The sequence below is a fragment of the Pelophylax lessonae genome (assembly GCF_965119305.1).
Source record: "Pelophylax lessonae genome assembly, chromosome: 1".
In the NCBI taxonomy this organism is placed as follows: Eukaryota; Metazoa; Chordata; class Amphibia; order Anura; family Ranidae; genus Pelophylax; species Pelophylax lessonae.
Genome location: NC_138768.1, coordinates 266,885,693 through 266,902,217, shown reverse-complemented (window position 1 = coordinate 266,902,217; position 16,525 = coordinate 266,885,693). Strand labels below are relative to the sequence as shown.

General features: G+C 42.3%; 1 protein-coding gene across 1 annotated transcript in view; it reads right to left on the bottom strand.

The window, feature by feature from the left end:
• Nucleotides 1-16,525, bottom strand: part of LOC309547579 (clathrin heavy chain 1-like) — a 280,201-nt gene that overhangs the window by 70,110 nt on the left and 193,566 nt on the right. The window contains exons 11-14 of the mRNA XM_082247451.1: nucleotides 13,699-13,836; nucleotides 12,534-12,698; nucleotides 11,435-11,615; nucleotides 8,440-8,603 (exon numbers count right to left, since the gene is read on the bottom strand). Coding sequence (XP_082103577.1) covers nucleotides 8,440-8,603; nucleotides 11,435-11,615; nucleotides 12,534-12,698; nucleotides 13,699-13,836 — 648 coding nt within the window. The remainder of the gene's footprint in view (nucleotides 1-8,439; nucleotides 8,604-11,434; nucleotides 11,616-12,533; nucleotides 12,699-13,698; nucleotides 13,837-16,525) is intronic.

The following is a 16,525-nucleotide window of genomic DNA, read 5'->3' as shown; positions in this document are numbered from 1 at the left end:
GCAGTATTAGAAGTATCAGAACTCCATGGAGGGGTGGGTGTTGTGTTGTGTCAGTCGATGACCTCAGAGAAATTGATTTTATGGTAAGTACAAAAATCCCATTTTCTTTTTCGTTCATTGACGGACACCTTTAGTGGAATAGGCCTGAGTCACTGTCTGCCTGATGTATCTGGAGATGGTAGTCGAAGAAGCGGCCAGTCCTTTTCTTGGTCAGTCTGTATCAAAAGGCGAGTCTGCCCTCCGAAAGGACTCAGTAGCTGCCAGATACATCCGAATTGCCCTCACCACATCCAAGGTATGCAAAGCAAATTCCTTGGGATGAGCCGGCTTGGGACACAAGGAAGGCAACACAATGTCATCATTCAAATGGAATTCAGAGACAACTTTGGGCAGGAATGATGGTCAGGAACGAAGAACCACTTTATCCCTATGAACCACCAAATAGGGACTATGACAGGACAATGCCGCCAACTTCGTTACCCTGCGGGCCGAGGTAATAGCCATCAAGCACAATAGAACACAGAGATGACCAGCGCTATGGAATATTCAAATATAACAAGTTGCGAATAAAATATGAAAACAGGTGTAAGCTGCCACAAACCCAACCCTGAAATCAGGGGTGTAATGTATATAACGGAAAGAGATGTTTGTATAGGGCGCTACCTGTTTGAGCAGTTATTTCAAAAGAGACAAAAAAGGGTACAGAACCCCTACACAGGCTGTATGTGAACAAAAAGTCCCGTGATGAATAAAGTGCTTAAACTAAGCTCATGCAAGGGGTGGGTTGACCACCACCCCTTTGAAGATAAAGTGCTCTTGTGCCAATAAATGTGTATGTATAACGGCTCATAAAAACGTAAAGATTGAGAATGAAAAATGTGCACAAAGTGTCATAAATGATTCAATGCTTGATAGCAGTGCCAGTGAAACATAAGTAATGTGCTAAACCAAGTGAACAATGGTATAAGCTAAAATGGAATAAAATATCACTGACAAGTAGGTAAAAAAGTCATATAAAAGCACACCCGGTGTATAGTATGTACAACCGTGAATAGGTGATACTTAAAAATGTGAAATGAGTGTAATAAAAAAGTGCCATATAATAGCCACCAAGAATGTCATCTTCTGGGATAACGTAGGCAAGGGAATCTCCCGAATATTCTCAAATGGAGGTTTCTGGAGAACCAAAAGTACTAAATTTAAATCCCATGACGGTAAGAGAGACAGGTGAAGCCACATGTCGTACCCCCTGAATGAAGGTACGAACTAAAGAGTGTGTGGTTAGGGGTCTCTGAAAGAAGATTACCAGGGCAGACACCTGGCCCTTGATGGTACTCAAGGCCAACTTCTGATCAACGTCCTGTTGAGGAAAGGTTAAGATACGAGCCACAGAAAAGGATAGAGGATGAGCGCCAATCGACTCATACCAAGAAATGTACACTTTCCACATACGATGGTATATCATGCTGGAAGATGACTTCCTCACCTTCACCATAGGAGGGAATCACTGATCCAGACAAACCTCCATCCCTCAGTACCTGGCTTTCAATAGCTAAGTTATAAAATCAGGGACTGTAAAGCAGGATGGTAGATCAGCCCTTGGGACAACTGGTCTTCTCTGAGAGGAAGCCCCCCAAGGGACGTTCATGACCACCAGACTGATTGGAAGATCCTCGTCCTTAATTCCTTGCAGGAATTGCGAAAGAAGCCTTAGCTGAGGATGATACTGGCCTCATCATGGACCTTGGATGTCTGCAGCGTCTGCCAGAGGAACCCATGATCTCGCCGTGAACCTCGGTATCCACCTGTGGAGCCGAACCTGCTAAAGGAGCTGCATGTAAGACTGTGCAAACAGAACTGTCTTGAAGGTAGATACCACCAGACTCAGAAACTGTATGCAAAATGGGAGAGAGAACTATCAGCAGCCGATGAAGCACAGCCTGTGGTTCCTGAAGTTTGTCCAGAGGAAGGACTACCCTAGTCAGAATTAGAAATCAGACCTAGGTAAATCAATTCCCTGGACAGGGATGGGGGGGGGCCCTTAGGTACTTCGGACATGACCTGATCCATGCCGAAAAGAGGAGGTCCACGAGGCCGGAAACCAGAGAAGATGTCCCCCCCACCCCAATAATTGGTGAGGGCAGACCTTCATGCTGAAGGGGTCTTGTCTGCAGGCCTGGGGAAGCTAGCTCTAGGCTTACCAGATCAAGGGTGCTTGGGACCTCCCGGGGAAGCTTTGAAAGATCTATTTCCCTTATTCTCTATCCCAGAAGCATGAAAGGATTTTCTATGTGCTGAGAAGGAGGGCCCCCATCTGAGACGAGGATCCTTCCCTTTCCTAGGCTTAGGCATCCAATGATGTCATCCAGGGTAGCCCCAAACAGGCGATTGCCTTGAAAGGGCAGATCAATGAGAGCTTTCTTAGAGGCTTGGTCTGTGAAACAATTCTTAAGCCACAGCACGCCCCTAATCACCACCGCTGAAACAGAAAGTTTAGACAGCACATGAGCTGTATCCAAAAACTGTAGCACATGGACCAACTGGTCCGCTAAATCAACATAAGCAGCGGGGACCTACTCACCCCCCAGGCCATGGCGCAAAAGCTTGGCCCATTCAGTTAGGGTCTGAAACACCAGGGCTGAGGCAAAGACTGGCAGCAATGTCGAAACAGCCATAGTAAAAATGCTGTGTGCCACAGCCTCCGCTTTCCTGTCAGCCGGGTCCTTAAAGGACAGGGATTCCTCTATTGGAATCATGGAAGCTTTGTTCAAGCTGGAAAAAGGAGGGTCCACCACTGGTGGACTAGTCCACTTTTTTAAAAGTGACTCCTCAAAAGGGTAACGAACAGCAAAACGTTTGGGGACCACAAAGGTTCATTTTGGTTGTTCCCATTCCTCACAGGAAAACCTGTCAAAATAAGGCACATAATAAGCCATGGAGTGCGAGGTGACTTATGCGTACCAAACGACACAGCCACGTCCATGGCTACATCAGCCGCATCCTCCATTTTTAAAGTTTCAAGCCCTGCAGTGATAAGTGCGTCTACCAGTCCTTTTAATTCACTGCTGCGATCATGGAGGAATCCTCCTCACTATCAGATGGATCTAGGGGTGTGATAATAAGCCCCCCCCCCCCCCCGACGGGCCACGTACACGGCAGCATCAGGCTCAGAATCAGATGAGATAGACTGAGCAGGGAAAGGCGGGGACGCTTCCTCCTGGGCTTTGGTCCACATGCCACTTCCACCTGGGACACTAAGGACTACAGGACCACCGACCCACCATGGGAAGCTGGAGTTCGAAGGGACCTGCCACCTCCCTGAGGGGGGTCAGTGGAGGAGATGTGACCCTGAGGCTTCATAAGGAAAGGAAGACCTTGCAGTATAAAAACAAATTTTTGGCACCACTAAAGGATCCCCCCAAGGCTCAGGGTACTTATCAGAGAGAGCGATAACAGGGACCCCCCAAGCACTCACCCTACTGATTGGAGGAGCGCAGAGAATTCGAACCCAGTATCACCATGGACGCCATCCCATCCCTGTTCATATGTCCTGGGCACAGGAAGAGGAAACAGAGGAGGAGCTTCGGCATCCCCATGAGGCTTCATCGGGCTGCACAAACATGGCCGCCAACCGGAAACCAACCAGACTAAGGGAAAATGGCCCCTGTGACATCGGGCTACACAAACATGGCTGCCAAACAGAGACCAGCCAGATTAAAATGGAAAAAAATAAGCCAGGATATTCCCTGTGCCCTCTGATATGCTGCACCCTCTGCAAGGGCACTCCCCTGTGCACTCTGCACCGGTCTCTGCACTGGAACCCCCCTGCACTATACCCACACTGCAAACAGTGGGGAATGCACCTAGGGGGTCTCCTACACTGGGACCCCTCCAGACTACCAGGGCAGGACACACTATCCTAGGGACCCTTACAGAGTGGGGATAGCGAGGGAGACCCCAGGGGTCTCCGCTGCATCCTCTGCCCTGGGACCTCCACCAGACTCCAGGTCAGACGGGGGGAAAGGGAGTGGGGGAAGCCCAGCCCAGTGATGGATTTTTAAGGATGGGAGAAGGTCCAACGGTCCCTGGAGGTTACCCTCGTCCACCCCAAAAAAAAAAAAAAAAAAAACACCAAAAGGGGAGAGGGGGGACTGTACTTACCCTTCCATGGTGCTGGTAATGATCCAGACATAATCCTCGCCACCGAAGTAGGGGAACTGTCAGCCAAGGGACCACTGCGACTCAGACCCAAGCCTTATCGTATGCGACTCTGAAAGACGTTTAACTTGCAGGCCAGCCTCTGTCCGTGAGGCTATGTTGCGGCCAGCCTAGCGCGTAACTGACCAGGGCATATAGCAGTTCAATATTTTGGGAGATATAATATGAGGGTAATCTAGTAATGAATACGTCCAAATGCGTTAACAAGCTAGTGTTTGTAAACCGAAAAATAAAAAAATAAAATAATAATATATATATTACTTACCCTCTAATGTATATTAATGTGCTTTTTAATATTATTTTATGTGCGTCTGACAGGGTTCTGTAATACCTGGTTGATCCTACCTGTGCCCCTCCTCCTCAGAATAAACTGACCACACTAAACATGACAGTTGAACCATGCTAGCATGGTCAGTTTACGTCTAGTGTCATCCTGCAGTATTTACAGTGCCTGTACCTTCCATGTTCAGTACAGAGCTGCACCACCTTTCCCCCTGCCCATCCATCCAGGCATGAGTTGCAGTGTATTCCCCTTCAATCCAGGGTTTGCTTGCATTTCATTGCCATGGAAACGCAGGCGCAAGGCAGCTAACATCATTATCCTCTAGTGATGTAATGCCCCACAGTGCACACACCCACCAGCAGGACCGTAAATTGCCCGGGAAACATATAGCAATCATGACCTGCTTTTTTACCCCCAGGGAAAACACATTACATGCAAGTTTGATTAAAAAAAAATGAAACACTGATACATTATATTGAAATCTTTAGCTATTAAAAAAAGTGCTTAACGCTACTTAAGTTTACAACTGCTTACGTCTGGCCAAGGGAAAAGATACTTGTTCTACTGTGCCACCCATTTTGGACTTGTCCCAACCAATTTTTAGACTGGTATACCCCAAATTCCTCAATAGTTTTCAGGGTGGAATGGAGGAATTAGATTTAACCAATATTGCCAGTGGTTCAGCAGCCAGAGCATACAGAAATGGGGATAATGGACATCCCTGGTGTAACCTTAATGAAAAAGGGAAATGGTTCAGAGATCCAGCCATTTGCTGATATCCTGGCTATTGGGGCCTGATAAAAGTTCCCATTTTTTGTATCATCTGGCGCATATGCAAGCATAGACATAGAATCCCGACAGGATCCTGTTGTAAAGCTGTTTCAAGACAAGTAATGGGGATGCTAGGTTACCAATCCACCTCTACACACTGCTGACACTCACACACACTTATACCTGTATGTATCAATTAGGCATGGTAACTACAGAAATACAATGTATGGCACGTTTGGTAACAAATATAGATGACTGCAATTGCACCTCTACCCAACTCTTTTTGGGCAACTAAGGTTTACAGAAAAAAGATAACACCTGTGGTGTATCCCCCATGCCTATTGGAATAAACGAATGGGGTATAGATAGAGGTACAGTGGGTACGGAAAGTATTCAGACCCCCTTAAATTTTTCACTCTTTGTTATATTGCAGCCATTTGCTAAAATCATTTAAGTTCATTCTTCTTCCTCATGAATGTACACATAGCACCCCATACTGACAGAAAAACACAGAATTGTTGACATTGTTGCAGATTTATGAAAAAAGAAAAACTGAAATATCACATGGTCCTAAGTATTCAGACCCTTTGCTGTGACACTCATATATTTAACTCAGGTGCTTTCCATTTCTTCTGATCATCCTTGAGATGATTCTACACCTTCATTTGAGTCCAGCTGTGTTTGATTATACTGATTGGACTTGATTAGGAAAGCCACACACCTGTCTATATAAGACCTTCCAGATCACAATGCATGTCAGAGCAAATGAGAATCATGAGGTCAAAAGGAACTGCCTGAAGAGCTCAGAGACAGAATTGTGGCAAGGCACAGATCTGGCCAAGGTTACAAAAAGATTTCTGCTGCACTTAAGGTTCCTAAGAGCACAGTGGCCTCCATAATCCTTAAATGGAAGACGTTTGGGACGACCAGAACTCTTCCTAGAGCTGGCCGTCCGGCCAAACTGAGCTATCGGGGGAGAAGAGCCTTGGTGAGAGAGGTAAAGAAGAACCCAAAGATCACTGTGGCTGAGCTCCAGAGATGCAGTCAGGAGATGGGAGAAAGTTGTAGAAAGTCAACCATCACTGCAGTCCTCCACCAGTCAGGGCTTTATGGCAGAGTGGCCCGACGGAAGCCTCTCCTCAGTGTAAGACACATGAAAGCCCGCATGGAGTTTGCTAAAAAAACACCTGAAGGACTCCAAGATGGTGAGAAATAAGATTCTCTGGTCTGATGAGACCAAAATAGAACTTTTTGGCCTTAATTCTAAGCGGTATGTGTGGAGAAAACCAGGCACTGCTCATCACCTGTCCAATACAGTCCCAACAGTGAAGCATGGTGGTGGCAGCATCATGCTGTGGGGGTGTTTTTCAGCTGCAGGGACAGGACGACTGGTTGCAATCGAGGGAAAGATGAATGCGGCCAAGTACAGGGATATCCTGGACAAAAACCTTCTCCAGAGTGCTCTGGACCTCAGACTGGGCCGAAGGTTTACCTTCCAACAAGACAATGACCCTAAGCACACAGCTAAAATAACGAAGGAGTGGCTTCACAACAACTCCGTGACTGTTTTTGAATGGCCCAGCCAGAGCCCTGACTTAAACCCAATTGAGCATCTCTGGAGAGACCTAAAAATGGCTGTCCAACGTTTACCATCCAACCTGACAGAACTGGAGAGGATCAGCAAGGAGGAATGGCAGAGGATCCCCAAATCCAGGTGTGAAAGACTTGTTGCATCTTTCCCAAAAAGACTCCTGGCTGTATTAGATCAAAAGGGGGCTTCTACTAAATACTGAGCCAAAGGGTCTGAATACTTAGGACCATGTGATATTTCAGTTTTTCTTTTTTCATAAATCTGCAACAATGTCAACAATTCTGTGTTTTTCTGTCAGTATGGGGTGCTATGTGTACATTCATGAGGAAGAAGAATGAACTTAAATGATTTTAGCAAATGGCTGCAATATAACAAAGAGTGAAAAATTTAAGGGGGTCTGAATACTTTCCGTACCCACTGTATAAGCAGCAGCTATAGAAATAAAGTTGATATGTCAAGAAATAGTCTTCGAGGTTAAGACAATCTACAGCGCTTGCTAATTGTATTGTGCTGTGTACAAAGATTGTTAAAATTAAATAATGACTGTGTTGATAAATTAATGTGCAACCAAATGATATATCACAGCTAATAGTATAAATAAATAATTAAATCAATATAGTCGCAGCAAAAAAGATTACATAGCTATGTGCAATTTTCAGGTGGGTATTTCAATAGTATAAGCATATAATTGTGCAATAGTATAATATATAAATAGTGCAAATGTGAAATGAAATATTAATCAAATAAATAAATGAATAAAGTGTAGTTTTGTTTGAAGTCCATCAATAGGTTAAATAAAGTGACAGTAGTTAATAAAGTCCAAGTAATTTCTTCTGTGCAAAAGACTTCCAGTCTCTCAATCAAAGTACAGGTGCTCAGTGTTTAAATGTATTCAATGCGACTTTGTGACTTTTTAGGTGGCATAGGTTCCTTTTTTCCAGTGATATTGTAATGATGGGTGACTTACCAGAAGCAATAGGTCTTATGTACCCTATAGCACTAAGACCAATCATGCTTGTAGGCCCTCAGAGTCAAGGTAGATTTCCTTGTACCGCTCCTGAAATGGGGTAATGGTGGATTCCTCCTCACCTTTTTGTCTCATCAGTGTGGGGCCAGGGTATGAAAGAAAGAATTGCTCCAATAGTGTAGTAAAATTAAGACCAGTTTATTTCCCATCCATGGGTGTTTTAAAAGCAAAAGAATACAGCATTCGTGACATTCACCAGCAAATATGCAGAGTGGCGAGCGGAGTGTTCTGGCTTGCACTCCAGCTGCGTAGTTGCGTCACGCCGTGCATTCCAAAACTGACGCGTTTCGTCACTACCTGTGACGTTATCAAAGGTAGGCCTACCTTTATTTATTTATACTATTAGCTGTGATATATCATTGGTTTGCACATTAATTTATCAACACAGTCGTTATTTAATTTTAACAATCTTTGTACACAGCACAATACAATTAACAAGCGCTGTAGGTAGTCTTGACCCCGAAGACTATTTCTTGACAACTAAAGTTTACAGTATGTAAGAATGATGATACTTTGTGCAGAAGGAACTGAACTCCAAGGAGAACATACCTTCAAAAAGTTTTTGACACGTTCTGGGTTGTAACAATTGCTTTCTCTACATATCCGCTCAACCTCCTTGATTTGTCCAGTCTTGCAGGCTGCCTGGATGTACTTGAAGTGCACATCAGGATCTTGGCTGAAATTGACAATAGATCCCAGAAAGTAGAAAAGCCCTAAAAGAAAAGGGACATTTGTAAGTATCTCCACAATTACCACTTATTGACAATAAAATACGCACATATTCTTTGCACTTTAAAAAAAAACGAATGGCAGTTGTCACTCAGCAAGCAAACTGCCTTTTATCCTATAAATAAATTAACAATGTGTTTAAGGACACCTTTTTAATATAGTTCAAATTAACTTTGCTCTAATGCAAAAGGAGATGAACACACATCATAGGTCGGTCGCAGGTTTACCCCCACAATGAGGTGAACTAAATATGTCCTCAAATATAGAGCAAAGCAAATTCAAAACAATAGTTTCACTAATCAACCCCCAAAGACAATTACCTTTTCAGGCTGAAGAACGGTTGTTTCTCATATGAAGCAGTAATGAGGCTTCCAGCAGTCCTTAGACATGGTGGCTATATTTGATTTTTTTTTTTACTTTTTTTTTCCATCTTCCTCTGAAAATAGCACACATTTTGTTTCTTCATGTGTAGGTTTTTTTTTTTTTTTTTCTCCACTGTATCTATATAGGCAGCAGAGCTGTGTCTTTAATATGTCTGGAGTTCAGCTTTAGGATGGCTAATAGTTTTACACAAGTTATGTCCCTGACAGCCTCTCATTAATCAGAAAGGAATTAGAAACATGCAAGCAAAGCAACAAGGGTAACTATAGTCAGAGTGAAAAAAAATGCCCCTGTGAGTTTGATGGTGAAAGCTAAAGTATCCATTGGAAAAAATTGATGATTACATCCTAGTAAAGTGGTAGTCCACAGTAAGGGCAGAACAAAAAGAACAATGAAATTCGTCACGAAAACCTGTATCAACCACAGACCGAAAGAAAACATGCTGCGAAAAATACAAAGGCTGCAACTGCTCACTACTTCTAAAAATGTAGGTTGCATTGCTGTCATGCCACTCTGTTGGAACAGACAGCAGAGAGCTGATGATGCTATCCACTCTTCATTATAATTTGCTAGATTATGCAGCACTACAGGCTTTACACATTTTAGGGCCCATTCATAAAATGCACACTGTGGTGCGTGGCATCAGAGCCCCATGTAGTTCTCTCTGTTTACCATAGCAAATAAAGCGCTACTGACTGGAGGTGAGCTGGTTATGTGACTGGGCTCTCCTCATAGGTCCCCCCCCCCCCCCCCCACTCCCTAACTACTATTTTTATTGCCCTCTGCCTGCTTCAGACTCCAGGAGCCAACAGAGTGCAATGCACATTTATAAAGTACACTGTGCTTTATCAATGGGTTTAATTTTTTTTTTTTTTTTAACGCGCTGTTTAATCACCTGATGCTCAGGGCAATTTTTTTTTATTTTTCACAGACAGTAAAATCTGAATTTTTTGCTAGAAAATTACCTAAATCCCCCAAACATATTTTTTTCTGAAAGCAGAGGCCCTGGAAAATAAAATGGTGGCTGTTCAATTTTTTATGCCACGATATCTACAAAGCCACTTAAAACACAAATTTGCAGGAAAAAATAAACCAAAATACATTTCTAAACTCAATACCCAATTTTTGGTAAAATATAAAAAGATGATGTTTAATTGAGTAAACAGATGCCAAATATGTCAAGACTGAAAATTTTGTTTCCACCCTGAAATGGTGCCAAACTACGGTACCTAAAAGTTTTTTTTTTTATAGGTGGCGCTTTAAAGCCTTTACCAGTTACCAGTGTCGATTTGATCTTGAAAGATGGCCCTAGAATTAATGCTCTTACTCCCAACATCGTAAGCGACATTTCACGTGTGCTGCAATCACAGTTTACATGTGCATGTGGGACGGGAGGGTTTGCCTTTACACTTTTTTTTTTTTAAATAAATTAATTTATTAAAATGTATTTATCATTTTTTTCCATTAACTCTATTGCTATCACAAGGGAGCTAACAAGCCCCCCTATGTGATAGCTTTGGGCAGGTGACAGGTACTCTTTATGAGCAAGAGATTGTCACCAGCACACCAAGAATCTCCAGTGCGAGTCCAAAGCTTTATTAAGCGATCACATTGCAACGTTTCGGAGCCATGCAGGACTCCTTCACCAGGCATGTGACTATGGTCACATGCCTGATGAAGGGGCCCTGCATGACTCCAAAACATTGCAATCGGCTTTAACAATGTGATCGCTGAATAAAGCTTTGGACTTGCACTGGAGATCCTTGGTGTGCTGGTGACATGCTCTGATTAGTCACTGCTCCAGCCAAAGGTCGATTCAGCACATACTTGTATGCACAGTTGTTCCTACAGGAACGTGAGCATTGGGAATAGTGCGTTAGGCATTCTTTATGGAGACATCAGGAGTCTATTAGACCCTCAAATGTCTCCTCTGCCTTCTAAAGCAGCTATTGAAGCACAGATTGTGCTTAACTAGCTTCTTCCCTGGCTGTAGCAGCTAGGCAAAGGCAGCTCTGAAACTGGGAATTATGAAATTATCATTTGCATTTTCAGAAGGTTGGGAATATCAGCTTTCATAAATCTATAAGACTAGGTTTTTCATGAACTTGTATTATCAGAGGTATTTTACGTTAACCGGTTTTGGTTTATCTATTTGTCTCTATTTATAGTCAGTATAATCTTCTTTAGATCTAACAAAAGCTATAAAATGCAAGGGCCTGCCTGAATGGATACAGATTGATTGGATAGTTTAGGTAGGTCCTCGCATTACATTGTTTTGGTAAAACTAAAGTTAATTGTACAGAGGTTTTATGATCAGATTGTAATGTGTATGGTGAATTTTAGATTTGTATGCTATTTTACACATTGTACTGAGTCATAACCTGGTGGGGCTTTATGGCTCTAACAATAACTGTATATGATCATATGCACATACCTTCATAACTCTTGAAGGATTCAAAGAGTTCAACCAAAGTCTGGGTGCCTAGCTGTTCATGGTACTTTGATGCCACCTGGACACAGAGCTGAAGGTTCTGCCGGATGTTGGCTGACAGCATCGCCCGCAAACACTCTACAGAGTCCTCCACTGACAACGAGCCAAAGAAGTTCACTAACCACTAATTTAAAAGGATAAAAAAAAGTTAAAATAAATTCCTGTTAAAGACACAAGTAATATACTAATGTTAAATCCACACTCTTATTGTCCTAACTAGCATTATTCACACCGGGGCAACACAAATCATTTGTTCCCTGAGAATCATTAGTTGAGGCTATCTGCTACTTCTCAGAGACCTAAAATTTTTCAGCAGGATTTTTAAACAATCCTTCTCGGTTTTAAACTATGCTAATACATCAGTACTAGAAAAAAACATTTCACAGTTTTAGTGAAGAAACCCACAGACAGAAAATCTGTCTCACGAATGTGAAATTGAGTGTTAACACAGGGAACAAGGGTGATTGGCAAAACATATTTCAGGTGATCAACCCCCTTCTCTCTTCACATCCATTCCAAGAGCTGCTTGTCACAGTGAGTCTGTTGTGACAACACATCTTTAGACATAAGATCATTTTCTCTTCTTCAATTCCTACTCTATTCTCTACTCTAAAGCACATAAGGTATACTTACTGGGTTCTCTCAATTGTGGAGCTTGCACGTGCAAATGTTACATGCCCTTGGGATAGGGTCCTGACAAGAATTGACATACCATAATTTTGTTTTCTTGTTCGACAATGAAAGTTTGATGTGCCTTATTGCATTTTATACGAATATGAACATTTACTCAGCATAAAAGTTAAACCTCAAAGTTGGAATGTTCTGTACGGTTTGGGAAGCTTTTTCATTGTCTCAAGAAGAATGCCTGACATGTATTGTGGGGCTTGAATTTTTTTTTGATATATGTTGGACAATTGGGGAAGACATGATATATTTGTTATTCTATTGTGTTTTCTTTGTTCATGTGAAATACTTTAATAAAAACATTGAAATAGACATCATATCCCTGTTGAATCATCATATCCATTTTTTAATAGCTCACCTCTGGGTTAAGAAGGTGTGTGTGTACCACAGCTCGCTTGATATCATACGGGTCAGTGTAATGCTCCAAAGCTCTCTGCAGCAATCCAGCCTTCTCACACAGCTGGGCAATGTGCGCTCTATCATAATGAGTGAACATTTGATTCCCAAGGATAGCATCTGCAACCTGAGAGTGATTGAGATGAAAATGGAAAAAAGTCAACCAGCAAGGTCATCTTCGATTAGCTTACAGAATTACACCGTAAAACACTTTGGAAAGACAATGTGAAACTATGAGTATTAGGCTTAAAATAGAACTATAGACAAAACATTTTTCTTCATTTTGGACAGAGTAAAGGAGGGTTATAACCCCTGTTGGTTTATTTTTTGCCATCTGTGCCCCATTGGGAGGATTTACCTTCACTTCCTGTCCCATAATCAAAATAGGAAGCGAGAGGAAATTCCTGCAAATTAGGGGAATTCTTTGGGGACCCCCAGAACTAGTGTTCTCATTGGAAGATTTCCCTTATTTTACTTTTCTGGGGACAACCCAAAATTTGTGATTTTCTTTTACTTTCACTTTCAATGCGAATGGTAAACGGGACTTAAAGAGAGGGTGAATCTCCCTAATGGGGGCACGGATGTCAATAAAAACTGACAAGTGTTCCAATCCCTCTCCACTATATCCAAAACTAAATAAAAAGTTTTGCCTTTTATCCTTTTGTTTACCCCTCTTCTTTTTCTACTTGCCCTCTGGGATGTCTCTCAATGTACACGGAATATTAATCACTAGGGTGACCTCCTATCCCTTAGACGTAGTGTGTTCCCGTTGGGATGCCTGGGGACCGCCCCTCCCCTGACCAGCAGCATATTATATATATATATATATATATACACATACATATACACGATACTGGTGCTGTGAACCTTTTTCTGCCTGCAGACATTAAAGATCTCATGGACAAGTTTTCTTATATCTAGTTGTTTATAGACTATTTGTTTATTGCATTCTCTACAACAGTCATTTGTTCTTACCAGTTATGTATATCCTGTTATTGATGTCCTTTTGTTATGTATTTGTTACCTTCGCTTATTTTTAAAAACTCCAATAAAAATGTATTGAAATAAAAAAAAGTTCTGCCTTTAGTTATACTTTAAAGTATGACAAACAATAAGAACATAGGCACCTGTGGAGCATGGATCAAGTTCATCTCCAAAAGGCGAGTTTGTAGGTGACCTTCAGCTGGCCTATTGTTCTTCAGTGCATCTAGCAGAAATGAAGTACATTGCTGAATGAGACTGTTCTCCATAAACACATCAACGATCTGGGAACAAGAAAACATCAAATCATACATGAATCTGTTGCTGAGGCTATTTGCCAGATAAAAAACACACACCAAGCCATTATTTATAAATATCTTTGCAAAATATTTAGCACACATAATAACTCTCAGATTTCACCTTTCTTTTGCAAAATGAAAGATGGTGGTTGTTTGGTTGCTATAGGTTACTGGACATCTCTGACTTGTTAACCACTTTGCCATTTTGGACATACTATGCATGTCCAGAGTCAAGGGTTTAAAAGGTCACAGCTGAGGCAGCAGCCATTCATTTATATTTGCTCTCCTCAGCTGTAATATCTAAGAGTGTGGCAGCCTTGCATGTTCCCCAGGCTCTTCTGCCAATGTCAATTCCTTTAATAACAGTATTTTACATTTTATTTTTTTCATTGTTTGCATTCTTTATTTTTTTATGATGGTGTATTTATAGGATATGAATTCTAATAAAGTATTATGGATATAAATTCAAACTGTATATATGGTACAAATCGCAGTCCGTGTATGGAGCCACTAGATGGCACTTTACGATACCCACCCTCTTATTAAGTTTGGGTGGCAGGATGTTCAAGTCTTTTTTGTGTGTATTTTGTTTACTATTCATTTTTATTGGAGGGCCGTAACTTTTTTGTAGGTGCTGTGTGGAGTTATTGGACTCCCTGGCAGCCTCCCTCGGCTCACATGTTGGGACTGCATTTGTTTCCGTTGTCACTTCAGCTATAAGTAGAGAGCTAGTGATGTCCCAGATCAGTCTCCTATCCCAGAGGATGCCTATTATGGAGAAAGGCGTCAGCTGGAGCTAGATTTGTGATGTCATCACTCACAGACAAACCAACGGGACCCGCGGCCGTGCAGACTGGGCTGTTTTAACTGCTAGTTTTTTTCCTTCTACATGTAAGTGCAAAAACTATTGTAATAAAACGTTGTTCATAATTACTGCCCTATGACGCTTCTTCTTTCTGCTTTTAACTGATGCCTGTGTTAGAGTGAGTTTGGTGGCTTGTGGTTTTGCCTGCATACTTTTACTGTGGGGACACTATTGCTGTATCCTACTAACAAGAATACAATTCTACAAGGCCCCTGCTTTCAGAAAATGCATAATATTTTGGGGTTTTTTAAAAAATGTATAGCCAAAATTGCAGATTTTAACATGAGTGCAAAAAAAATAAAAATTGCTCTAGAGGGGACTTAAACAAGAAACATTGTATGCTCTATAATATAGGGGTGCTTACATAGAGAGCCAGATATGCCTGGTGTAAAATGTGCTCTGAATTGGGTTGTCTTGATTCCAATGAAGGACTATCAACTCTTAAAAATAAGGGTTGGGTTTATTTGCAAGTGATATAAATTTCATTGAATATTACACCTGGGCACACCACAATCACCATGTGCGCAACAGTGTAGCCGAATTGGGTAGTGACAGGGAGGGTTGTGCTCTTCCCTCCACAGCTGCGTTTATGGAGAGCAGGCTGAGCTCCGTTGCCTGCTCTCTCTTGCTCCTACTGCTGGGGTACACTGGGGACACAGAGAGCAGCATTTGTCTGCTCACCTCCTCCCTTCTTTCTCCCGGTGGCAGCAGAGATACACAGGGGAGAGAACCGAGTGCAGCACTCCTCCCTCCCTTCTGGATGATGTATCGCAAAGGATTACAGGAAATATAGTACGGAGGGGCAGGAGTGAAATTAAAATTAATGGAGCTGCAATCTTAATGGCCACAATTCTTCGCTTAGGAAGGAGAGGAGACAGAAATTTCTGTGGGAATTCCACCAGATAATGGGGGCAGTTTAAGACCCCATTCAAATTATCATGTATTGTTCCTGCTATACGATTTTGTCAGTGCGCTTCTCATGCGATTCACTTGAATGGGCTGCCCCATGCATGTTTGTTGCCCCAAAGGAAGCTCCTCTTCCTTTTTGTCTGACAAGCTTCTTGTCAATTTTGAAAATGCGGTTTGCTGCACGATCCTGTCTCATGCTTGAGCTTTGGGGTGGACACCCTAATACAATAGGCTGCGCAATCCTATGCTCTATAAATAAAGTATGATGGTACCCATGTTTTCACTTCACGGGTTTGTTTTTTTTTTTTGTTTTTCTTTTTTAAACAGGGCTATCCAACTGGTGGCCTGCAGGAACTTATTTAGTGGGTCACGAGGTTATTCAAATATATATAAAAAGGGTAATTCATAAATATTTGAAAGACTATCTGTCCATCTTCTATTCCTGTGTCCCCTTCAAACTTGCCTCCAATCTGGTCGCTCACAACCACCACAACACCCTGCTCCCACCTATTCTGATTTCTACCTCTCCTGTACACTAACCTTCTTGCTAATACTGCCCTGCTTAAAATGGTACCACTCCTTACTGCTGCTGAAGCTGTGTGGAAACCTGGACTGCTCAGCACTGTGAGATCAATTCACTGAGTGAGCAGTAGCTCCGTGATCAGGCCCAGCCATCTCTGTGCAGGTTGGGAAGAGGCTGAACAAAAGCCTGATGGGGAAAGGGGACTGCAAATGATAAAGAAAAATGAAAGGACCAAAGAACAGAGGGAGCAGAACAAGTCTGCCGGAAAAGAAAGGACTGACATTAGGTCCTTCATGGTGATCGCATGCCCTGCACTAGTATCCTTAGTTGGAAATCTTTAACATTAGACCATAAAAGACATCTTAAAAACCTACCAG